Raw genomic sequence first — 26,557 nt, 5'->3', positions numbered from 1 at the left:
CAAGGGAGGCCTGCTGGCTGTTGGGTGCATGAATCCAGCAAATGACAGACTGGAGAGTCTTCTTCCCTCAGGGGCTCACCAGCTGCTTCTGGTGATCCATGTGGGGATGAATGACACAGCCAGGCAGAGGGTACGCAGGATCGCTAGGAACTTTGAGGCTCTGGGCAAGAGACTCAAGGACCAAAAGGCCCAGGTGGCCTTTTTCTCTCCCTTGCCTGCCCAGGGATTTGGGCCAATTAGGGAGAGGAGGGTGGTGGAGACAAACGACTGGCTCAGGGCATGGTATCGGAAGGAATTTCTGGTGAGGGAAGGTGTAATCGTGAAAATGGGGAGAAGATCCTTCAGAAATGCTCTAGCAATCTTTGTCTAGAAGGCTTTAAACTGAACAGGGATAGGTTCAGCACCCCCAGAAACCTGCCCTGATTGGACAAGTAAGGGGAGGGGATCAGGGTTTCAGGACCAGGCCATTGGAGGTACTGCAGGGGCTGGTGGGACTTCTACAGAGGGAGTTCTAGTACCAGGGAAGATGGGTAGAAGGAGGAGGCCTGGGGACCCAAAGAAAGGGAATAGTGGGAAGAAGCTTAGATGCATATATAGGAACTAGGAGCATGGGAAACAAGCAGGAAGGGCTTGAAGCTCTCCTGGGAATAGAGGGTATGACCTGGTGGGGATCACGGAAACTTGGTGGGATGAAAGGCAATGCTGGAATGTAAACACAGAGGGGTATCACCTGTTTAGAAAGACAGGAAAGGTAAGAGGGGAGGGGGCATAGCATTATGTATCAAGGAAGGAATAGGATGCAGTGAGATAGAGGGTGGCAAAGATGGGGATCTGATAGAATTGGTCTGGGTAAAACTGAAGGGTCTTGATGAGCACAGGGACCTGACAGTGAGGGTATGCTGTCACCCACAGAGTCAGCTTGAGACCCTGGATGAGGCCCTGACAGACCAGATTTGAAGGATATCCTGGGAGAAGGACACAGTAATTATGGGAGATTTCAATCTCCCAGTTATTAGTTGGGAGACTCACTCAATGGTGATGATAACATACTCCCACTGTCAGGTCCCTCTCCCCATCAAAACCCCTTAGTTTCACCCAGACTGCCTCTGGGAACACAAAGGAAGGGCTCGGATGTTGACCACAGTGATTGGGAGGGTATGTATGGAGAAATGCACTCCCTCAGATAGCCTGGTCCCAAGCAGTTTAGAACCTTGTATGTTATTATAAGCACTTTAAACTGGACATGGGCAGCAACCAGCAGCCAATGTAACCTGTATAGGACTGTAAGGGAGAGTATAGGGGAAAGAGGGCACTTCCCTAAGAATTTCTTATTTATTAGTATGAGTGCAATTTCATTCTAACACACTAAAAAGAAAACATGTGGTAACAATGAGCTAGAAAAAAAATGGTGGCAGGAGCTGGTTTCCCTTTTGGGGTTGTGCAGAGGTATCCAGTTTATTCTATATTCTTTCATGCGTGTGTGTGTTAGGTCAGTGCACAGTCTGGTCCTTAGGCCTCAGCTGGTCTCCCTGCCCTCCTTGCCATGGGTCTGCTGCTGTCTATGATCTGACACTTAAACAGCCCAATTAATTTTCAGGACAAGCAGGAGAATGCTCAGCTTTTTCTGAAGGAACCAGACTCACAAGGCGAGCACTACATGTTCTTTCTGTTGTTTCTTTTTCAGCTGTTTCTACCCGGTCCTTATCCATATCTCTGGGTTTCAATAAACTCATCCAAGGAAGGATCAATTGTGGAATAGTTATTTTATTGTGGAAATTTATTTTATTTAGGATTTGAAATAATGTTGTAAGCAGTCCAGAGATGACTGTGATGGATGGCCTACAAATTCACTAAATAAATAAATAAATAAATATTTTGTAAAGGAGTGTGTTTGTATATAGTGCTGCTGATTAAATATTATAAAAAACAAAATCAGCTTTGTTTTTCGATACAAACTGACAGAAGTCTCAAGCCAATAATATTGGTGTTGGTAGAAAAATGAGGAAATGAAATACTAAATAAACAAGATAGGTATGGATATTTTACTTGATCAGAAAGATTAATTACCTTCCTGTGGTTTATTATTTATTTATTTATTTATTAAAACATTTCTATGCCGCCCCTTGCCGAAGCCTCGGGGCGGCTTACAACATCGAATACAAAATATATTAAAACAATAACAATTAAAATATATACAGTAAAATAAAATAAGCCGCCCTGGCCGAATAAAATTCAATAATATTAACATTTAAAATGCTGCTTAAATAAAAAGGTCTTCGCCTGGCACCAAAAAACAAATAACGACGGCGCCAGGCGGACCTCTCTGGGGAGCGCATTCCATAACTTAGGCGCCACCGCTGAGAAAGCCCTCCTCCGAGTAGCCACCCTCCTAATTTCCTTCACTGAGGGCTCCCGGAGGAGGGCCTCTCCTGCTGATCTCAAGGGGCGGCTGGGCATATATGGACGTAAGTGCTCCTTCAGGTAACCAGGACCCAAGCCGTTTAGGGCTTTATAGGTCATCACCAACACCTAGAATTGGGCCCGGACTTCAATGGGAAGCCAGTGAAGCTGACGGAGAACTGGAGTCATGTGAGCATAACGTCCAGTTCCCGTCAGCAGCCTGGCAGCTCTATTTTGAATCAATTGAAGTATCCGGACTGTCTTCAAGGGCAGCCCCACGTAGAGTGCGTTACAGAAGTCAAGACGGGAAGTCACCAGTGCATGAGTCACTGTTGCGAGGCTGTCGTACTCCAGATAGGGGCGCAGCTGATGAATCAGCTGAAGCTGGAGGAAAGCGCTCCTCGCCGCTGCTGTTACCTGAGCTTCGAGTGAAAGCTCCGGGTCGAGGAGCACTCCCAAGCTGCAGACCTTGTCCCTGGGAGGGAGTGCAACCCCATTCAGGACAAGGTTCAATTCACCTTCTCCGAAGCCCGAACCGCCAACCAACAGGACTTCCGTCTTATTACAGATTAAAGGTATTGTTTTAGTTCAATAGAGCTGTGGCATAATTTTAACTGATGAAATCATTATATTAAAACTATGTTGCAGAAGAAGGGAATACAGAAAAATCCTTCAAAAGAAGATAAATGCAGCATTTATGATGAATGGCATGCACGAGATTACAAAGCTGGCTGTTATGCCTTGCAGCATTAGGCTGTGGATAAGTATAACATCACATACAGCTTCCCAGGGCTCATAGAATGAAATTATTATAAAAATTCCACTGTGAGGAATGGGTATGAAATGGAATTTTCCTTTCCTGCTGCTTGAACTAGCCATTTTTTGTAAAGCTTTGCAGTTGCTGACTTCCTGTATTTCTTTACATGAGCAAACAAATATATATACATGTTGGTTTTTAATGTGGACATGTATTTTTCCATGACTGATTAAACCAGTGGTTCCCAACATTTTCTTATGCCCCACATCCCTAGAAAATGTTTATGCTTGCACCCCCTACAAAAGTAATACCACATTTGAAGACAAAGGACAGCCATCTGAGTGGGATGGTTTAAATTGACGCCCTGCAACAGCATTGGGTGGGACCCAATGTTCTTCATGGCCCTTTCTGACTCTACAATTCTATGAAGTCAAATTTCTTATTTTTGAACCACACATTGAACTACATACAAGGGAAGACCCAAAAGAAACAGGAATCATTCTCCGGTGGGTGAGCCTGTTGTACATGCTTCCACCACTAGATGTCTCTTGCAGGGACACTTTTGCATCAGTCTGCCAACTGCCTTCATCAAGTGAAGTCGTGGTGAAACATTTGTGTGAAACATTTGTGCGACATGGTGAGACAAAAACGCCCTGACATGTGGCACAGTGGGGAGTAGTGGCTTCACCATGACAACCTGCCGGTGTGCAAAGCCTTGAGTGTGAAACAATTTTAAACCAAAAAATAGCATGACCCAGCTTATACACCCACCTCTATTCACCTGATCTTGCTCCATGTGACTTCTTTTTATTCCCCTGAATGAAAAAAGTCCTCAAAGGAAAATGTTTTGGGGATGTGGAAGAGGTGAAGAAAAAAATGACGGAATCATTAAAAGGCATCACTTTGCGAGAGTTGCAGGACTGCTTTGAAAAGTGGAAAACATGTTTAGACATGTTGGAAAACATGTTTAGTGCATTGCATCAGATGGACAGTACTTTGAGGGAGATTCCATTTGTAACACCTAAATACAAATACACACTTTTTATTACAAAATTCTGGTTTCTTTTGGGTCCCCCTAATACAGTACTGTGGGTGAAACAAATTGAACTCAGAAATAAGCTTTTAACTCAGTACATAAAGATTCAAATATAAATTGAGCAATTAGAAAAAATATAAACAGTAAATCAATCCCAATTGTGAACATAAAATTCCATGATATCTTTGTTCCTGCTTCTTATTCACAATTTTGTCAAAATGTGGAGTTTTCTTGTTGATTGTGATCTGCAAGTCTGCTTGTGGATCAAGTGATTCCTAGATTTTGTCTTGATTGACAAAAGAGAACTGAATCCAAAAGCAAACAAAATAATAATACATGATTTTATTATTAGATTAATTTTTGGCTAAAAACATCACAATTTGCCAATTTTGGCAAATCGCAACATGACCTTTCACTTTGTCACATCCTCTGAAATGCACCTCCTGGGGGTGTGGGCACCCCAGGTTGGGAACCCCTGGATTAAACAAAATGTATCAAACATATCAGTTCAAATATATCAAACAAATAAATACCTATAGACACTTCTTTATTTGAATATATATGTATCTCATGACAGATACATATATCTCATGACAAGGCTCTGACAATTTTCTCAGCCAGCTCAGGGTGTGCATACTGATGATTTAAGATGTAATAGCTAATTCACTTGACCAAATTCTCCACGTGCTAATTTATTTATGCAGGGGAAATATGAGTACTATTTATAGTAATCCAGTTGCAAAGGAGAGTCAGCAGTTCATTGCTATCTAGGCTAATTTCCAGGCATGTTGAGGCAGGCATGAAAATTTGTTGCCTTTTTGAACTTCTTAAGGATCATAGAATAGTAGAGTTGGAAGGGGCCATGAAGGCCATCAAGTCCAACCCCCTACTGTTGCAGGACACCATGTTACACCACCCCACCCAGATGGCTATCCAGTTTCTTCTTGAATGTCTCTAGTGTGGGAGAGCCCACCACCTCTCTAGGCAAGTGGTTCCACTGTTGTATTGCTGTGTCACTGAGGAAGCTTTTCCTGATGTCCAGCCTGAATCTGGGTTGTCGCAACTTGAATTGATTATTCTGTGTCCTATACTCTGGCATCATCAAGAAGATATCTTGACCTTCCTCTTTGTGACAGCCTTTGAGATACGTATAGAGGGATATCATGTCCCCTCTCAGACTTCTCTTCTCAGGACTGAACATGTCCAGTTCTCTCAGTCTCTCATTTCTTGTAGCCAATCATTTCTTGGCTACTAACAATTATCTCAGCATCTTAAAAGAAGGGAGAGTGTTGCAGAGCAAATGAAGCTTCAGGAACAATTCCTTTTGGAGAGACAACAAAAGAACCAAACAAACTTACCTTGGTGTCAGCCTTCCCATCCCATCATGCTAGCCTGAGAGAATTGCCTGGGAGTCAAGTAGGTTTACTTAGATAATTACTAATATCTTATTTTCTCTTTCAAGAAGTTATTGTTATTTTTAACTTTTAATATTTTAGCCATAGTTACTTTTAACCTTGTTTTTATCTTTTGGTTGAAGGAGTCTACCAAAATGGCTGGGGCAGATATAGAGAGTAAGAATTAGAAAACAGATTACCTTAATTAAGCAGTGAGGTGACAGTAGACCATGCCAAAAGTAGAAGCATGGTATTTCAAAAAAATACTTGTAAAGGTTTGAAACTTATTCCTTGTTCACAGATTTGTCCTCCAGGGCCTTGGAAGAGGCAAATTAAAATTACTCAGTTTTTGAAGCAGGAGGAAGTAGGAGGGAAGATGAGTGAACAGTGTAAGTTCATTCAGGATGGTTCTTTGCCTGAATTCACTATGTTGGACTGGTCAGTAGATTTGAAGGGTGCCATACAGGATCCCAGATCTATGGTGTCTGAATGAGATCTGGCATCAGAGTTGACACTCATTGAAATGCACACTTCCTTACTGGCATCACAGCAGGAAGGTGAATCAGAGAAAGTAGTTAAGATAGATGCTGCAGATGAATCCTTGTAGAACCAACCTCTCAAGCATATAGTCAATATCTCAAGGAAGAACTATAATTCAACCTCCTGGAAAACAGAAGATGTAGAGAATGAAAACCTTCAGTTAGAAGGACAGTTCATCACAATATGTGAAGAACTTGTCTTCGTTAACAATTTCTTGTAAGAAAGTGACAGATTGTTAACTACTCTGACAGAACATTTTAAATTGCAGGTGAGGAATCAGCATGAAAAGGAAGTGATGATAATAAAGTACAAATAGATTTGATAAATGAGAAGATAAGTAAGCTTTCAAAGACTCATCCTAAACGTGATAATGAAGAGGAGCAAAATGGGATTTATAAGAAACAGAAGCAAAGTAAAAACATTAAAACATTAAGTCAGTATTATCAGAAAAAGAATTTCCAGATGCTGTTTGACCTGCTGGACAGATCTGCAAAAGCTAACTCTATTGAGTAATCCCAGAAGGCATATGGGAAAAGGAAAGAGAGCAAAGGATTGAGCAAAGACTAGTCTCAACAGTGGGTCAAGGAAGCAGATCTTGTCTCAAGCAATATTGTCTAGCGCACAGGATCTGGAACTGTTGCAAGATCCCTGGGAAGATGTTCTTCACAAGGCACAGGAAAATTTGGAAGATGGTGATCCTGGTATTAAGTTGGATGCGGCCTCTCATTCATTAGAATTGATGTTGGATGTATCATTAAGAGCTAACTGGAACTTGGTTATGATTCCTTATAAGCTGGTATTTGTGAATTATCCCAAACTTTGAGGTTTTCTCTCTCAGTCAGTTCATCTTTTGCATATTGTCAATGGAGTTTTGCCATGAGCTTCGCATCCTAACAATATTATGAAAATTGAATATTTGTATTATAATGGCATAAGAGTATGTGCTCCTTCATGGATCACTGCCTTGTCGTGGCGAAGGGGCTTGCGTAGCTCAATGAAGCTATGAGCTATGCCTTGCAGGGCCACCCAAGACGGACAGGTCATAGCAGAGAGCTCTGACAAAACGTGATCCACTGGAGAAGGAAATGGCAACTCACTCCAGTATCTTTGCCATGAAAACCCCATGGACAGTACCAAAAGACAAAAAGATATCACACCAGAAGATGAGCCCCTCAGGTCGGAAGGTGTCCAATATGCTACTGGGGAAGAGTAGAGGGCTAGTACTAGTAGTGCCAGAAAGAATGAAGCGACTGGATCAAAGCTGAAAGGATACTCAGTTGCGGATGTAGCTGGTGGTGAAAGCAAAGTCTGATGCTGCAAAGATCTATACTCCATAGGAACCTGGAATGTAAGATCCATGAATCAAGGCAAGCTGGATGTGGTCAAACAGGAGATAACAAGACTGAACATCGACATCTTAGGAATCAGTGAACTAAAATGGACAGGAATGGGTGAATTTAATTCAGATGACCACCAGGTATACTACTGTGGGCAGGAATCCCTCAGAAGAAATGGAGTAGCCTTCATAGTCAATAAAAGAGCAGGAAAAGCAGTACTGGGATACAATCTCCAAAATGACAGAATGATCTCAGTTCGAATCAGAGGCAAACCATTCAACATCACAATAGTCCAAGTCTATGCCCCAACCACTGGTGCTGAAGAGGCTGAAGTTGACCGGTTCTATGAAGGCCTACAACACCTTCTAGAATTAACACCAAAAAATGATGTCCTTATCATCATGGGGGATTGGATTGGGAAGCCAAAAGATAACCGGAATAACAGGCAAGTATGGCCTTGGAGTACAAAATGAAGCAGGACACAGGCTGGTAGAATTTTATCAAGAGAATATGATGGTCATAGCAAACACTCTTTTCCACAACCCAAGAGACGACTCTACACATGGACATCACCAGATGGTCAACACAGAAATCAGATTGACTATGTGCTCTGCAGCCAAAGATGGAGAAGCTCTATACAGTCAGTAAAAACTAGACCAGGAGCCAACTGTGGCTCAGATCATGAGCTTCTGGTTGCAAAATTTAGGCTTAAATTGAAGAAAGTAGGGAAAAGCACTAGACCACTCAGGTATGACCTAAATCATATCCCTGATGAATATACAGTAGAGGTGACAAATACATTTAAGGAATTAGATCTGATAGACAGAGTGCCTGAAGAACTTTGGATGGAGGTTCCCAACATTGTACAAGAGGTAGCGACTAAAACCATCCCAAAGAAAAAGAAATGCAAGAAAGCAAAATGGCTGCCCGAGGAAGCTTTACAAATAGCTGAGGAAAGAAGGGAAGCAAAAGGCAAGGGAGAAAGAAAAAGATACACCCAATTGAATGCAGAATTCCAGAGAATAGCTAGAAGAGATAAGAATGCCTTCTTAAATGAACAGTGCAAAGAAATAGAAGAAAACAATAGAATAGGGAGGAACAGAGATCTCTTCAAGAAAATTGGAGATATGAAGGGAATGTTTCATGCAAAGATGGGCATGATAAAGGACCAAAATGGCAGGGACCTAACAGAGGCAGAAGAGATTATGTAGAGTTGGCAAGATTACACAGAAGAACTATACAAGAAAGCGCTTAACGTCCCTGATAACCACGATGGGGTGGTCACTAACCTCGAGCTGGACATCCTGGAATGTGAAGTCAAATGGGCCTTAGGAAGTCTGAGCAACAACAAAGCTAGTGGAGGTGACAGTATTCCAGCTGAGCTATTCAAAATCTTAAAAGACGATGCAGTAAAAGTGCTACACTCAATATGCCAGCAACTTTGGAAAACTCAACAGTGGCCACAGGATTGGAAAAGGTCAGCTTACATTCCCATCCCAAAGAAGGGCAATGCCAAAGCATGTCCAAACTACTGCACCATTGCACTCATTTCACATGCTAGCAAAGTTATGCTAGGCTCCAGCAGTATGTGGACCGAGAACTACCAGAAGTACAGGCAGGATTTTGAAGAGGGAGAGGAACTAGAGATCAAATTGCCAACATATGCTGGATCATGGAGAAAGCCAGGGAGTTCCAGAAAAACATCTACTTCAGCTTCATTGACTATGCTAAAGCCTTTGACTGTGTGGATTACAACACATTGTGGCAAGTTCTTAAAGAGATGGGAGTACCAGACCATCTTATTGGTCTCTTGAGAAACTTATATGTGGATCAAGAAGCAACAGTGAGAACTGGACATGGAACCACTGATTGGTTCAAAATTGAGAAAGGAGTTCGGCAAGGCTGTATACTGTCACCCTGCCTATTTAACTTATATGCAGAGCACATCATGAGAAAGGTGGGGCTAGATGAATCACCAGTTGGAATTAAGATTGCTGGGAGAAATATTAACAACCTCAGATATGCAGATGATACCACTCTCACGGCAGAAAGTGAAGAGGAACTAAAGAGACTCTTGATGCGGGTGAAGGAGGAGAGTGCAAAAGTTGGCTTGAAACTCAAAATTAAGAAAACTAAGATCATGGCATCCGGTCCTCTCACTTCCTGGCAAATAGACAGGGAAGAAATGGAGGTAGTGACAGATTTTATTTTCCTGGGCTCCAGGATCACCACAGATGGGGACTGCAGCCAAGAAATTAAAAGACGCTTGCTCCTGGGGAGGAAATCTATGGCAAATCTAGACAGCGTACCAAAAAGCAGAGACATCACCCTGCCAACAAAAGTGTGAATAGTCAAGGCTATGGTTTTCCCAGTTGCAATGTATGGCTGTGAAAGTTGGACCATAAGGAAGGCTGAGCACCGAAGAATTGAGGCCTTTGAATTGTGGTGCTGGCGGAGATTCCTGCGAGTCCCTTGGACCACAAAGTGATCAAACCAGTCAGTCCTAGAGCAGATCAACCCTGACTGCTCTTTAGAAGGCCAGATAGTGAAGATGAAACTCAAATACTTGGACTGCCTAATGTGAAGGAAGGACTCCCTGGAGAAGAGCCTAATGCTGGGAACAATAGATGGCAAAAGAAGAAGGGGATGATAGAGAATGAGGTGGCTAGATGGAGTCACTGAAGCAGTTGGTGTGAGCTTGAGTGGGCTCCGGGGAATGGTGGAAGACAGGAAGGCCTGGAGGAATGTTGTCCATGGGGTCGCGATGGGTCAGTGTCAGAATCCCGGAATCTCAATTTGAGAAGAGGGAATAAAACTCGGGTTCGTGGGAAAGATCAAGCGTCCAGATCATCTGAGGCTTTATTGTATTACCCCAAGGTTCCCACGGTACTCACGATAATGCATGCATTACCAGGCAGGCAGAGGTGAACTCTGCTGCAAAGCTTCAACACCATTGCAGGGTATTTTATAGGTACACAGGTACAGGGCAATTGATAACAGAATGCAGAGATTACAATAAGATTCTGAGGTCATCACATACAGAACAGATAAAGGAATGTCAGTCAATCATACAGTAACAATGAGATTACAATATTTCTAATTGCCTGTATTGACACTTTAGTTCAGTAGCTTGAACCCATCTCCAGGTCTGCTTAGACATGTAATTTCAAGCTACTGAAACTATGCATGAACTCAAGACTCTTACCTACTCTAGACATTCTGAATTGGCCAGGCACATGGAGCCTCTGGGCTATCAAAAGATACTTCCTTGTAAACTGAATTCCAACAATGACTATTTACAATGTATATTTGGACTAAATGGCCCGTCTACTGTAGCTTACAGCTAAAGGTGAGAGAAAGGAGTGGGGGAATGCCATTTTAAACAGTGACAGCTTGGTTTTGAGAAGGAAGACAGGATTTGATCCCACAATGCAAAAAGCACACAGAAGTAATGCTTTTCAGACAGGATTTATCCAAATTTTCCCAACAGTCGGACACGACTTCATGACTAACAACAACAACAAAGAGTATGTGCTGTTGTTATATTTAGTGATCAGGCATAGCTAGTTTTATTTATAGAGCAAGGGAGGCATTCTTAGCAACTAGTTTAATTTTAGTAAGATTTTTTGAAAATCAGTCCCCTCTGGCTCCCTTATTCAATGCCCCAACTAGGAAAACTAATAATAATTTTATTGAGGAGTAGTAATAATGGAGTAATCAGGAAACATTCGAAAAACTTATTGCTTTAAATTGGTCTTACAGTGACAACCAAGCCCCTACTCAGATAGAGAAGCAAGGCAAAATGAGAACCAAAGTAATCTCAGTGCTAGAACTGCAGAATACTGCAAATGAATGTTTTGGACTATTCATCACAGAAGAGAAGACTCTCATGAAATCTTTTCAGGCCCTACCAGAGTTTGCACAGGCAGAGACCTTTGAAAGGCTAGATTTATTGAGAGACCATCTAAGGGAAATAAAATCATGTGCTGCAGGTACATGGAATCAAAAAAAGGAGGAGCTGACACTAGTGGTGGTTGCAGGTGATAGTAAGCAAGCTCAAGTCCCAATAAGTAATTTAAAGAGAACGATCAGAGGGGATCTGTTGGCAATGGTTTAGAGGGAATCTGTTGGATCAGAGGGGATCTGTTGGTGACGTACAGTTATGAGAGGGGGTGTCAGACAGAGGTGGGTAGAGACCTGTTCTCCCCTGCAGAGGAGGGCAGGACATACTCCAATGGAGCAAAGCTCAGGGAATCAAGGTTCAATTTGAATGTCAGGAAGTACTTCTTGACAGTTAGGACCCCAAGGGTATGGAATGGGCTTCCACAGGAGGTGGTTGAGGCCCCATTAGTGAGGGTGTTCAAGGACAGGCTAGACATGCACATGGTGCGCATGTCATGAGCAGAGCCACCTGGAGCCGGGGGTCAGACTAGAGGCCTGGGAGGCCCCTTCCAAGTCGCTCTGTTTCTGTGTTTCTAATTTACCAGGCTTGAACCAAATTAAAAGTGACTGCACTGTATCTATGCTTAAGAACCTTGTTGATTCAAGCAGTATAAACTGGCAAGCTGTGAGATACCTGGACAATGGGGAACTGGGATGTAATAAGCAGTGCAATGCACCTATTGAGTCTAAGATAGGTATCATCCATCCTATAAGATCGGTTGTAAGTGTACTAAGCCCCGTTATAGATGAATTGACATTTCTTGACACAGAACGCAGTCAGCATATTAACCAGTTGGAAAAGTCTGATAAAATGAGTTGATATAGAAAGTTAGTTGATGGATCTCATTGACATTTCTTTCTTAGAACATTGTGGGCTGGCAAGGGAAGGCTGTGGATCCTTCCTTTCAAAATTTTATCAGGGAATATGGGAGAGGAAAGTGTTGGAGCTGGACAGATTTGTAAGGTATTTGTTAAAAGCTGAACCTAACTCCAGAGAGATCCTTCTAAAGGAGTTTGTTTCTACCAAGCTTTGAGATACTCATGTCAACTTAATTTCCCTACCCAAGACTGCAGTTTCTTGGTGACCCCCTGTAATCTCTATGCAATTGCCTGCCATGTTTTGCTCTCTGAATTCTCTTTGTTGATAATTGATGTTTATGTACCACCCTGCTCCAAGATTATAACCATCAATAATGTCTGGACTACTATTGATATGTAGAACACCTTGAATCCTTATATCCTAAGGCAATATTCTTTATTGCAGGAGATTTTAATGCATGCTTAGGAGCCAGTGATGAAAGTTTATATACCTATTTTCAGTGGATGTTGGATTCAGATGACTATATATTTGGGGAAAATTGTCAAATGTCCAAGGATAAAAAATGCAATTATGCAGAGTATTGCTTAGCTCAGCTCACAAGAAGGAGGGATCTCTTAATATTAAATGGCTGTGTGAATGAGTGTATTTTCTAGATAAATCTTCATATTCATATTTGTTCCTATACATAAAAAGTAGATAAAACTGATCCTGTTCATTATTGCCCAATCAGCCTACTGTGTGTTATAAGCAAGCTTTATGCTAAACATCTTTGTAACAACTGACTGGATCCAGGATGACAATGTTATGGCAATAGAGCAAGCAGGATTTAGCCAGGGTGATCCACTTTAGATCATTGTTTTGTATTTGCCCACTTCATTGACAAATATGTAAAAGAGAAAAGAGGTGTTTTGTGCATAGCATTTATCAACCTAAAAGCAGGATTTAATTCCATATCTTGCGCATGATTATGAGAAAAAACATCATCTACAACTGTGGATAAAAGACTTCTCCTCCTCCTCCTCCTCCTCCTCCTCCTCCTCCTCCTCCTCCTCCTTGTAAATGTTTTTATAATAATACCTGGTTGAGGGTATGGTGTACTACCATTGGGCATCTTACAGATCCTATGTCATATACAAAAAGGGTTAAGCAAAGATGTGTTTTAGTTCCAACTTTATTCAATTTATATGTAAATGATATTTCTGAGCATCTGACATCTCCAGTGTCCATCTCCATTTGACATGCCCCCAAACTAGCCACCAAATCCATCTCAGTGCTACTATTGCAGATGCTGCTGCATCGCTATCCCAAACTAAAATGGGTCTGAGAAACCAACTAAGGTCATTTTCAAATTATTGTCAGAAGGAACAACTTGAGGTAAATTATAGCAAGACCAAAGTAATGGTATTTTCAAATCACTTTAGATTCTGTAAATGGTCCTTGGATTGGGAACCAATTGAACAGGACAGAGTTTTTCAATATCTTGACATGATTTTTCAGGTATCAGGAACATGATCAGCTCAACAAGAATATGCTGTGGAAAAAGCATAAGAGTATAATTTTATATCACCAGTGTTAGAAGTTTATAGATCCAAGTCATTAGCTCAGCTGCTGTAGGGCAGCCTTCCCCAACCTGGTGGCCTTCAGAGGCATTTGGACCACAATTCCCAGAATTACTACCCAGAAGGGCCACTGAGTGAGAATTCTGGGTGTTGCAGTCCAAATGTATCTAGCTGGGGAAGGCTGTTATACAGGATTTTAATCTGGGTCAAAACAAATATAAAATCAATAGAAATTGTACAGTCTAAGTTTCTTAGGCAAATATTTGCTTTACCAGGCTGCATTGTGAAAGCTTCTTTGAGGGTTTAATTGCAAAGGTGTTTTTGTTTTCTTTAATTTCAAATTTCAGATTTCTAAGAAAGTTTAATATTGCAGATAGCTTGGAACCAGCTGATAATTTAAGATATTATTTTGTACTTTAAATCAGTATGGGTGGTCTTGCAAACATAATAACATCTGTTGAAAAAATGAGTAGGCTTGAAATTGCCAGCAGTAATACAACTGTGAAGGTTGTGTTGGGTAAATCTTAAAACTCCCTCCTGCATTGTCTGTCTACAAAACAAGAATTAAAATTGACTAATATTCAAAAGATCATTAGAACATTAGCTTTGTTTTCTGCATTGCAAATGCAGTTCATTCCTACAGAGAATCCATTTCTCATTTTCTTATTGCTTAGAAACATACCCCATCCCCAAAGTTGGAATCATGCATCTTAGTAAGTATTCCAGTTATGCTATTGACGTCAATGCAGTCATTAAATAGACTGCTGGCCCTCCCAACAGTGTGCTTGTGCCAAAGTCCTAGAGGCAGACACATTTTAAAAGAAGAACATTCAGGTTTTCTTTTAGCAGTTCAAGAAAATAAGGAGAGAAGTTTCTTAATGTTTTCAAACTTTTCAGTTCTTCTGTCTTTTCTAAACATCTGTTTCTTTTCATTGCTGAGGAAGGTTCATAGAAAAACTGTGGTGGTGTTGTTCTGTTACTAGGCACATAAGCAATCTTAAATGCGTGACTGAAGCGTAATTTTCTTGTGATCAGCTCCAACTGAAAAGTGACACTATTTTACATCTTACAGCTGGACTTGCTTACATATATCATATAACATTAGTCAGCCAAACCTTTTTAGCCTTTGACTCCAGACGTTCTTCAGGGATTGATTTCATGGAGTCTATTAAAGAAAAATAGCTGCCATTTCTCCTCCTGTGTGCTCTGAAGATGTGTAAGCCAATCATGGTTCCATAGCAACTGATATAAACTGTTCCCAGTCGGCCACACCTGTGGACTCGTATGTTAGGCATTCCACACATGCTACACCCATCATGCATCCTGTCATTCCATCCAGTCCAACTGCCATCTATGGCAGCTGAGCAAGTAGCACTGATGTCAGCAGGACTCCCCAAGCATAGTGAAGGAGCCCTTCTGCATTTCCAGTGTGGAAGAGGAAGAAGAGAAGCGCTGTTCTAAGACAGAGGAACTGACAGATTCATTCATTACGTTAACAAGGCTATGACATGCATCCTAGAGCTGACCCATCTTTCTTAGATGCACCGTACAGGGTAATGCAGCTGTCCCAAACAGAATGGATCTGACAGACCAGCATTTTCTTTAAAGGGCTTTTAAAGTTCCACAACTGAGGATATATGGCAGCCCTAAACATGTGGTGGACAATTTTACCCATTGATGGAACTATCAGGTATGTTTAAGACAAAAAGGACTAGATTGTTTTCCAGTAGATAGATATAGATATTGAGCTTCTACTGGCTTGTCTTTGACTTCCCTTATTGCTTCCTGGGTTATGTTAGGAATAGTTTCCTCCTCCAGCTATGCCAGTTTTCTTTCATAATCTTCACCAACATAAGCAGGAGGTTTTGAGAGATCACTCAATACTCTTCCTTTTTTTAATCCATCAAACTAAACTGAATTATGAATTTTGTGCAATTCTGGTTATTTGTTTTTACATAAGCAAACAAACTCAACCTGAAGCAAAAACTAATAATCTACCTAAAAGGGATAGCTTAGGTTGATTAAAATTTGCTGTATTGGGAATGGTGATAGCTGTACTGTAGTAATGTTATCAAAAGCATCTGATGTTGCTTAACTTCAGAATTTGCTTCAAGTGTCTCTCTCATTCGCTCTAAAAAATGTACATGTGCAAGAGAGAATTTCATTCATCACTCTGACATGGTATAACTTCAAAGCTGTGTGACCCTACTTTGAATCATTCCAACAACCTATCAACCTGGCCTCACAGATTTATGCCTGTTGGGAATGTGAAACATAAACACGTGGAAGCAACAATAAGGAAATGGTGCATATGAACTGAATATAAGGAAGGACTTCTTGCACATGCTGAATGATTAATAAAGCAAATCTGAAGCTCTGTGGAAACAGATTCAAAATATTGCATTTATATTATGTTTAGAGCTGAGCTTAGGAGTATGGAAGCTACTGCTGAAGAGTTATTCAGGCATCAAGAAAGCAGATGGTAACAACTACTTCTAGGCTTTTGCCCTGCTTTTAGGGCAATATGTCATGTCGTCAACTTTACTAGCTTCTACTGATATCAGTGTCAGTCAGGAAAATCTGAGAGACGGCTAGAAGCCATTGTGTGATCTTGATTATGCAGACATAGTAAGTTTAGTTTGGATGCTACCCAGACATTACAAAAGAGAACTAGAAAGTTAGGATGGCTGTCACAGCCATGCCATTCTTTGACAACAAAGCATAAAAGACTATCTGGCATGCCTTTTTTACCATTTTAAGATGAATTGTACTTTTATGTTCTCATTTAACATAAGTTGTAAGCAGGTTAGAAATATCCCAAATTAAATAAATAAATAAATAAATTTATATTTAAATTTTAATTTTAATACAGTAAGCTTTCCCAATATGGTTCATATTACCGAGCAACCTTAACCAGAGTAACCAGAGTTCACCTCAATTAAATATTCAGATCAGTCAACAAGAAAGAAGAGCAACAATAAACACAGTGTTCACAATATCATCAGTTAATCACCAGTTCATTTGCTATTACAAGTAACCTTGGATCAAGATTTTAACAGGATCTACATTTTTGAGTGACCTTACTTTTTCGAACCTCACTGTATTATTTTTAATGGAGATCTACCTTATTTTTTTAACAGAGCTCTACCTTCTGTTTTATCCAGTGTAAAATAGACTAATCCCTGGATTATACTGTGCAACTTTTTATTTGCTAGATGGTTCCTAGGCTGAATGTACAAAATGTACAGCAAAGTATTAAGCACCCCTCAGTGCTCAGTCTTTGCTGATTAGAATGTGAAACTTGTGTTTGAACTGTGACAATGCTAATAGACAATGCTAATGCTAATATTATTATCCAAACTATTTCATATTTATGGAAGCAAATATGGAAGCAATTCTAAAATTGATACCAACATATAACATTGTTCTGTGCTATCCAGCACATTCCTAGGCATGTTTACTGAAAGGATGCCCCACTTTTGCCCCTCAGTAGTGTTTTTATAATTGCAGCCCTAAGCATGCAGAAATAACTTAATATATTTTATTCTTCACATATATTTTGGAACAGTTCCCTTATTTTTCAAATGCAGTTTAATAATTTAGGGCTGAAAATGCCCACCAAACATCTGATGCACGTATCTGAACCACAGCCAAAGAGAAATTACTGTGAGATATATTCAAAAATCTGTTTGTAGAGGAGTAGCTATATAAATTCATTGCAACAAAACAATGAAGAAAAATTTTGTGTCACCTTAAAGACTAACAATTTTTTTATACCACAATACACAAAATTTTACTTAGCAGGTGGTTCACGTTTGTTTTAGGTAGTTGAGAATAAGAATCACAGCTTTAGTGATTCGTGGAATGGAAACAGATTACATTTTCTGGCACAGATTTGGATTATTAAGGATGATTATTCATTTCTTGAATATAAACAGAATGCTGCATTCTTCAGGATTGTTTAGATCAGCATATTTATTAAAACTGCATTCTAAAGTTAGCATATTTTGACTCCAAGTAGCGAATTTCCACTTATGGCCAATGTGCCAGGACATGCATAAGACTCAAATAAAATTCTTTGTGAAAAAGAGTACAAAGAATTAAGTATCTGGCAGTCTTAAAACAATTATAATAAATTATGGAAAACCTAATCCAATATGTTAATATTTAGTTTAGAGAGACCAATTTTAAAATGCTACAACACAGGATAGAATTGAATATCACTATGGAATAATTAGATGAGGTGGTCTCAGTTTTTCCATCATGCTGAAGATACACAGTTCTATTTCTTCTTTCCATCTAATTCAGGTATGGTGATTGTGGATACATTTAATAGGTAAATAAGTGCTAATAAAAGAAAGTGTTTAATTGTTGCAGTTAAAGAAATAAAGATCTCTATTGGGAAAGCAAGGTATAAATCTTTGAAGTAAATGAATGCACTAATTTAATAGTGTTGGATGTTGGTCCTCTGATGGATTGTGGTATGTAGATGCAATCTTTAAGCCTGCGTTATCTTGAACTTCAAATTCCATGCAACTGGCAGACATCCTACATCTGGCTCCATTTAAATAAAGTTGGGTGCAAAATAATTCAGTACCCACATCGTGGTTCCTGACCTTTGGTCTCCAGAGGTAACAGAACTGAAACTCCCATAACCCCCAACCATTGGTTACACTGACTCTGGGATGATAGAAGTTGTAATCCAAAAATATCTGGAGACCCAAGGTTGGATACTAGAGCTTTAGCAGGAGTCAATGTTTCCACCTATCTCTTGTCTAACTCCTAAGCTGTCTCCTACTTCAATAAGTATGTGTAAAAATGAGAGGTAAGGCAAAATATAAGATTCTAAGTCCACAATTCAGAAGTGCATTTACAAGAAATATTAATAGGACTTTTAAACTTGTTTGTTGTACTGATCAGCCACCCTGGAATCCCCACCACCCTGCAGCTGTCAGGGCTTAGCTTTACACCCTGCTTCCCTGGTCCCCAGATCCTGGGGCCAGACACTAGATTCAACACACAAGAACCCAAGCACTGGAGAAAACTTATTTATTAAAAGACAGAATTAACACAATAGGGGTGGAGGGTCTTAAAACAATATAACACACAACATGCACAACAATGAGGGTAGGGAAGGGAAAGGGAGTTGAAGACCGGCACATGCACTGAACTCACACGGTAGTAGCTCCCCTAAGATTCCCCAAGGCCGATTGGCCACCTTGGACCCAAAATAATAAAAACTATCTGTTTGTAACACTATCACAGTATACAATCAATACCCAACACAGCCTTCTCCTATGTAAAATAGCACAGTGTCCTTTGGCAGAGCCTCCAGCATCAACAGGGAACCTCTCCTGGGAGAGGAACCATGATCCAACCCAGCTCCCAGCTTTTATCCCAATTAGATCAAACAAAAGACTCATGGGTGACATCTGACATTATCCAGGTGAGAATTGGATACCCTTTAGTCCTGAAATCTCCTCCCTTGGAAGGGAGTATGAATGGTCCTGCCCTTGGAAGTAATTTACAGTCTCTTTGGGCTTTTTGCATTCCAGGCCCTATTAAGCCCTCCCATGGCCTTGGCGCCTTGCTTTCCTTGAATCACCACTTGGCTGGAGCAGCCTGGCCTGTATCAAGTGTTAACCATCCCGCAGCCAAGGAGCCTTCAACCTGTCCTTTGTTACATTTGTTTGTTGAAACAACAGTATATCATATATATAATATATTATGCCACAAACTGCTTCTGAAATTGCCGAGAATTGTTAAGGCATTGAATGCTATTGTGTTCTTTCAGTAGCTGACAGGTGACAGGACAAGAATAAAATAGTCAAATAGGGCAGAGTGAACTATGGCCAGTTCACGAGAAATCAACTTAGGCTTGTAGGGGAAGAAGTGCACATGTCCCTTCCCACTGTAGTAAGGTAATGGCTCGTTTCAGTTGTAACGTTGCCAAATTGATGAACCATGGGGTAGTTAGCCAGAAATTGGCATTAGGACTGTATTTTCCTCCATCTCTTGCCTGGCAGCTTGGGCGCTGAAATGCTTAATTTTAACCCATAGTTTCATGTTAGATCAGAAATGGGGAAGTCTGGATTGTCAGTTAAGGCAGGATCTGGTTTAATAACCTGGTAAGAAAAGCAGCATTAAGCCAAAGTTCCCCACTAGGAATTCTGGTCTTATACAAGTGAGTACATGAAGGGAGGAGTGTTTGGACCTGAAGTTCCTTCCCAATTACATAAATCATCACGTTCATCACAAACAATCCCTGCAAGGGTATACAGCACTCAAATTAAAAAAAGTTGTGAACTGCAGGCCTACAGGTTCCTCGGGGCTCAGATTTGTCCCCAATATCCTGTAGCTAATCCAGAGTGTAAGGTTTTATGCTTATTGCTTTGCTGGTAATAATCAGCATTTTCTGTTTAAACTGATATCAGAGAGGCTGAGGCAACCCTGAATTGTTGTCTGAACAAGGTGAAAGTTAGGTTGTGGGAAAACAAACTGAGAGTCAGTGCAAACAAGACAAAGTTGGTCAATAGACAGACCAGCCTGTTCTGAGTGGTTATTTATTTTGTTTACTAACCACTGTGCCACACTGGCCTTATATGAATTTATTTTTGTATATGTTTTCCCAACTATACTCAGTTTTGTACATAGCTTTGCCTAATATACATATTCTATATACAGTTTTTTGAGCTGAGAGGTGCATTACAAAATTCAAAGGATAACTGTGCCAAGATTTGCACATTAGTCCAGGAAGTGAAAATTGGATTAGTTTACTTACAAATGCAGACCAAGTGAAATTTCCCCCCTTTCCTTAATCATATGTACCAAAGTTTCAACTTCTACAGTGCAGGGGCTCCATTCTCCATTGCATCTCTTTGACATTATAATATGTTACACATTGCATCTCTTCCCCAATACTGTCCCTTCTTTCTCATGCTCTGTTGAAGACGGTGTTAAGTTCGAGGATAATTTTGTATGTATGCACTTAACATCAAATGGGGCCCACAGAGATGGTGGTGATGGTGGCCTACAGCTAGGGAAGAGCTATGGGAAGCATTAGAGGGCAATGCATGTGGGGGAAGCAGTGTGTGTAGAAGCCTGCTACAGGCTTCTCTACAAGATCCTCAGCATCCACATTGGTTACTTCTGTTGTTTTCTACCTTTTTTCCTTGTTGGAATTGATTGTAACCGTGCATTTAGAATGTTCCTTTAAAAAAAAAATCTCTCCCATCTTGGACTCCCTTTCTCATTAGAGTCACTTGCCATGGAATTTTACTTACCATGAGTTCTGAGTTTATTGAATCACTGTTCCTAAAATTTAGAATACGTGTTTGGCTACACTTGGTTTTTGCTTCCTTTAGAATCAAGAACTGAAATGTGGCATGGTCACTTTCTCCCAGAGTTCCAGTAGCTGCCACTTTGTCTACTAGGTCATAACTGTTGGTTAGGAGCAAGACAAAGATAGCCATTTCTCTAGTTCCTTCCTCCACTTTCTGTCAGAGGAAATGATCAACAACACACATTAGGAATCTCTGGGAGGGGCCATGTTTGGCAGAATTTGTTTCCTAACAGATACTGAGGAAATTTAAATCCTCCATAACTTCTACATCATGCCTCCTTGAAACATTGGCAATTTGCTTTTAAAAGTTTCATCCTCATTTTCTCCAAGCACCAGTGATGTGTTCAAGTCCTTTATTTCATGTGTCAAGTCAAGTCTTTACTTTCAAGTCCAAGTCAAGTCTCAAGTCATTGCAAGAAATTTTCGAGTCAAATCTCAAGTCTCTTCCCAAGTCTCTTAAGTCTCAAGAGCCAACTTTAACAGAAAAAAAGGTGGTGGTGGTGGGTTGTTTGTGTGGGGGTGGAAGAGTGGTAAACCTCTTCATGATGTCCCCATCTACACTTCTCCCAGTGATGCATTGAAGTCCTTTACTTGAACCACAATTTATTTAAACAGAGCTGTGCTGTTATTATTATTATTATTATTATTATTATTATTATTATTATTATTATTATTATAACATTTCTATGCCGCCCCTCGATTGCAATTTAGAAAAACAAATTTCTCAACACAGTTGGCCCCAAGCCTGGCACTATTATTCTCCCTGGAAATATGTGGGAACAGAGCAGAGGCAGCAGGCAGGAGAAGTGGTGTTGCACTTCCTGCTGAGAGCAAGGAGCACCAAAAAACCTTCTTCCTATACAGGTAGTCCCTGGGTTACAGACAAATTCTGTTCCTGAGAATGCCCTTAAGTCAAATTTGTATGTAAGTTGGGTCATGAGTAAGCCAAATGTTTGTCTTGGGATATGTATATATTTTACCTTGCTGTGCATCTAAAACACTTAAGAAACACTTCCATATTCATTGAAACATCTTAAACACAATACAGCATTGTTGTAATAGTAATAATGCAGTAATAATAAAGTAACTACAGGTGCTAAAGAGAGAGAGAATCTGTATGCACTTGTGTAGGTATACCATATTATAAAGAACAAACCAAAGAAATAGTTCTTAAAACAGATTAGAACATTCTTTTAAATCAGTGTCTTATACAGTTAAGCTAGCTCAATATCATTCTTACATAGATTATACAAGATCATGAATATGAAACATTTTGTGCATTATACTGTTTATCATTTGTACTTTTTGTTTGTTCTTTTTCTGAACATACATCTGAGTTGCTCTGGTAATTTACAATAAACCATAATGCTACAATTCCAAACAAAACCAAATCTAAAACAAAACAGAGAAAATAATCAGAACTTTCTTTTTCTGTTTGTAGACCTGGGTAATATTTGCAGGCCTGTTGGCCACTTTGGAGGGAATCAAGCCTGCCAAATTCTACACAGACAGGTTTTGGTTCATTCTCTCTCTCTCTCTCTGTGCTGTCAATTCAGCATCATTTCCCCATCTGTTGTTATGAGCATGATCTAGTTCTCCTTTAGCATTTGTCCTTGTAACCAGGCCCTCAGTTGCTACAAAGCCATTTATACAGAGGAAAAGAAAATGGCTGTACAAACAACCCTTGAGGCCTACTAAGAAAGTGACTGCGGTGGTAACACCCCCGCCCCTGCCACTCCAGCAGCACACTCAAACACTGACTCTCTAGCATAGGTCCATCTCCATCATTATTAGTTGATGTTAGGATCAGTGTTACCTCATGGATTAGGAAGTTAAGAATGAAAACAAGATTTCAAACTTTAACACAACAACAACAGAGAAGTAGAGAGAAGTCATCTGGGCATCCCTGCTTCTGCCCTTCCCAGAAACTGTTTTGTTGTGGTTCTGCTTCATCCTTGAGGTACTACATGTGCCCTGAAACACACTGGCTTGGGTACACTCAAGCTGACACTGTGGAATGAAAAGCCATGAATATCTCTAGGGAATTAATATCTCTGTAAACAGCTTCTTACCTAAAGCTTCAAAGAATGACATGATATTTTCAAAGGTCCATTTGGCAGTGCTATTTGTTCCCACATGTATAAGAAGGGAGGGATATGTATCAATGGACTTTATGAGCCTTGGGAGACAGCATATCTGATGAATCCATAGGCCTTCACAACATAGATGCGTTTCCATCCACACAGCAGAGAGCCTCCCACAACTAACACTCTTCTTGTTTTAGGCCTTGATATCATTGCTACCACTATGTGCTATCTATTTTACTTATATGCATAAAATACACTGATGAAATTGCAAGCATGCCTCTGTGCAGAAATACATATGGAAGAATATTCATTGAACATAGTTGCATATCACAATATGGTATCTAAGAAATAGGGTTGGACCAAATCCTTCTGGAGTCCATCCTTCCAGAATGCATAGACTTCCTGTTATGCTTGGCAAGACTAGTCCTGCAAAGCAAGCCAAACCAAGAGGAAAACCATAAACATTCACAGACCCCAAGTTACAAAACCAGCAGCTTTCACCAACATCATTCCTGGTGTCCCACCTTCTTCCCTGCTTGTTGCTGCTGGCTCAGTCCCTAGCGAGCACCCTGTGGCTACTTAACAAGAGCCAGTCATGGGATTGGTCCCTGGGTCCCTCTTCAAATGGGATGTTGGCCACAGGTCTGTAACTGGCCAGGAGGTCAACAACGCCTCAGTGAAGGAGGGCTGGGTCCCTGCCTCTTTAAAGGAGGCAGTGATCAGACCCATCCTGAAGAAGGCATCCCTGTAACCGCCAGTTACAGACCGGTGGCCAATATCCCATTTTTGTCCAAGATGTTGGAGTGGGTGGTGGCGAGACAACTCCAGGCACTCTTGGGTGAAACAGATTATCTGGACCCATTTTAGACCAATTTCAGACCCAGTTATGGTACTGAATCTGCCTTGGTCGCCCTGTACGATGACCTATGCAGGGAGAGGGGCAGGGGGAGTGTGTCCTTGTTGGTTCTCCTGGACCTCTCAGTGGCTTTCGATACCATTGTCCATGGTATCCTTCTGGATAGGCTGGCTGGGTTAGGAGTTGGAGGCATTGCTTGGCAGTGGTTCCACTCCTATCTGGCCGGTCAATTCCAGAAGGTGGAGCTGGGGGACTATAGCTCTGCGCCATGGCAGCTATGCCATGGAGTTCCACAGGGCTCTATTTTGCCCCCTCTTCAACATCTACGTGAAACTGCTGGGAGAGGTCATCAGGAGGTTTGGGCTATGGAGTCATCAGTATGCGGAGTCATCTACCTCTCCTTTACATCTAACCCAGGTGAGGCAGTGGCTGTCCTGAACCAGTACCTGGCCGAGGTAATGGGCTAGATGAGGGCCAATAGACTCAATCCAGATAAGACAGAGGTTCTTTTGGTTGGCGGCTCAGTTTTCCAGGTAAATGAAAGGATAGGGTCCGCAGCTTGTGAGTGCTCCTTGACCCAGAGCTGCCCCTGGAAATCCAAGCAAGGAGCTCCTTCCTCCAGCTTCAACTGGTCCATCAGCTGTGTCCTTACCTGGATGAGCACTCTCTTGCAACTGTGATACATGCCCTGGTAACTTCCTGGTTGGATTAGTGTAATGCACTCTACATGGGGCTACCCTTGAAAACAGTCTGGATACTTCAAGTGGTACAAAATAGAGCTGCCAGGTTGCTGTTGGGGGCCAGTCGTTATATAACGTCAGTCCTCTATCAGCTACACTGGCTCCCAATTGAAGTCTGGGCCCAATTCAAGGTGCTGGTATAAAGCCCTAAACGGCTTGGGACCAGGATTCCTGAAGGATCTCTCCTTCCCTATATGCCCCTTAAGGTCAGCAGGGGAGGCCTTGCTCTGGGAACCCTTCTTGAAGAAAGTACAGAGGGTGTCTACCTGGAGGAGAGCCTTCTCCGCAGTGGCGCCCAGACTAGGAAATGTGGTCCCCAGAGAGGTCCGCCTGGGGCCGACGTTATACTCCTTCTGGTGCCAGGTAAAGACCTTTTTATTTAACTATCATTTTAACAATTAAGGATTTAGACATTTTAAAATTTGTTGTTTTTGTTTTACAGTCACACTTTCTATTTTATTTTCCTTTTTTTAGTTTATAATGTTCAATTTTAAATGTTTTAATAATTGTAGTTTTAATATTGTATTTCAGAATTTTATATTATGTAAGCCATCCTAAGCGCTTCTGGGGAAGGACGGGATATAAATGTTTGTAATAAATGAATAAATAAACCCCAGGTGCACTCACTAGGAACTTCGGCTCTGGGCTGCTAGAAAATAGAGTATGGGGAACTGAAACAAGGGAATCTGGTGGATTTTCTACACAAGACTAGGAATTTTTCCTGCATCCCTAGTAAGAAATAAAAGACATAAAAATAAATACTTGTCCATGTCTGGCCTCATCTTGGCAAACACAATTATGCCCTTGTCTTGGTCTATTGATTTCATTGCATATAATGCATTTGTTTGTTTGCCTGTTTAAACTATTTTTGAGACTTAAAATAGGTATTCTCCCTCCCTCCCTCCTTCCCTCCCTTATGTGGATTGATAGAAGGATTAAAAACATTTCATCCCAAATGATAAGAAAGTAAGGAAAGATTGCAAAGGGGTATATAAGTTCATTTTTCCTGTAAAGCATTACTACCACAGCCTAGTCCTCATTCTGGCAATAGGTTCTGCCAACTTGGGAACCAAATATGGCAAATACCAGTCCTGAAGATCTTCTATGGAGGTCCTCCTCGAAGGACCATGCCCTAAAAAAATAAGGGGGTGGCAATTAGTAGAAAGCCCTTCTCTGTGGTTGCATCCCATCTGTGGAACATGATCCCTAAATGTATTAAATAAAGTACTGAGGCTGCCACAAATCAGAAAGAAATGTGGCAGCACCTAATAGGAGTAGCAAGTTCAAGAAACATTTTTGTCAAATGTCACTTAGCAGTGATATCATATGAATAATCAGGGAATGGGATTTCCCAGCATACTAGAAATATTGCAGTCAGTGCATGCACAGAAGCAGAAGCAGCAAGAGTGGAAAGAGACAATCTCAAAGCATTGAATGAGAAGGAAGGCTTGCACATATGTTGCCAGTCCATGAGTAAATGGGTGATTCAGTGTACAATCATTTTAATGGCTCGACTTTTTTCAGTTTTTCAGTGTAGTTGAATTATTATAAGCACTTATGAATCAGAGAGGAAATGACTATTTGTCTGTATTTCAGTTCTAACCATACATATAATATTGAGAGACATCCCTAGTGAACCAGTACATATTTCAATATTAAATTTCAAAATGAACTTAGCACTTTATAATATAGAAATAAAACAGGCTTAGTTATAAAGGAGAGAACAAAAGATTGTGACTTAAAGAAA

The 26,557-nt window shown here is 40.7% G+C and overlaps 1 protein-coding gene across 3 annotated transcripts in view; it reads left to right on the top strand.

The window, feature by feature from the left end:
* Positions 1 to 26,557, top strand: part of PDE4B (phosphodiesterase 4B) — a 227,243-nt gene that overhangs the window by 143,730 nt on the left and 56,956 nt on the right. The window contains exon 1 of one of the 3 annotated variants that reach the window (XM_044441204.1): positions 15,212 to 15,475. The exons of the other annotated variants lie outside the window; for them this stretch is intronic. Within the exon in view, the coding sequence (XP_044297139.1) occupies positions 15,463 to 15,475 (13 nt within the window). The 5' untranslated portion in view covers positions 15,212 to 15,462. Of the gene's footprint in view, positions 1 to 15,211; positions 15,476 to 26,557 lie in introns of those variants that run through there. 3 annotated transcript variants of the gene reach the window in all.

Source organism: Varanus komodoensis, unplaced genomic scaffold, assembly GCF_004798865.1.
Source record: "Varanus komodoensis strain SLA01 unplaced genomic scaffold, ASM479886v1 scaffold1, whole genome shotgun sequence".
NCBI lineage: Eukaryota > Metazoa > Chordata > Lepidosauria > Squamata > Varanidae > Varanus > Varanus komodoensis.
The sequence above is the reverse complement of the archived record's forward strand: the minus strand, read 5'-3'. Positions and strand labels throughout refer to the sequence as shown.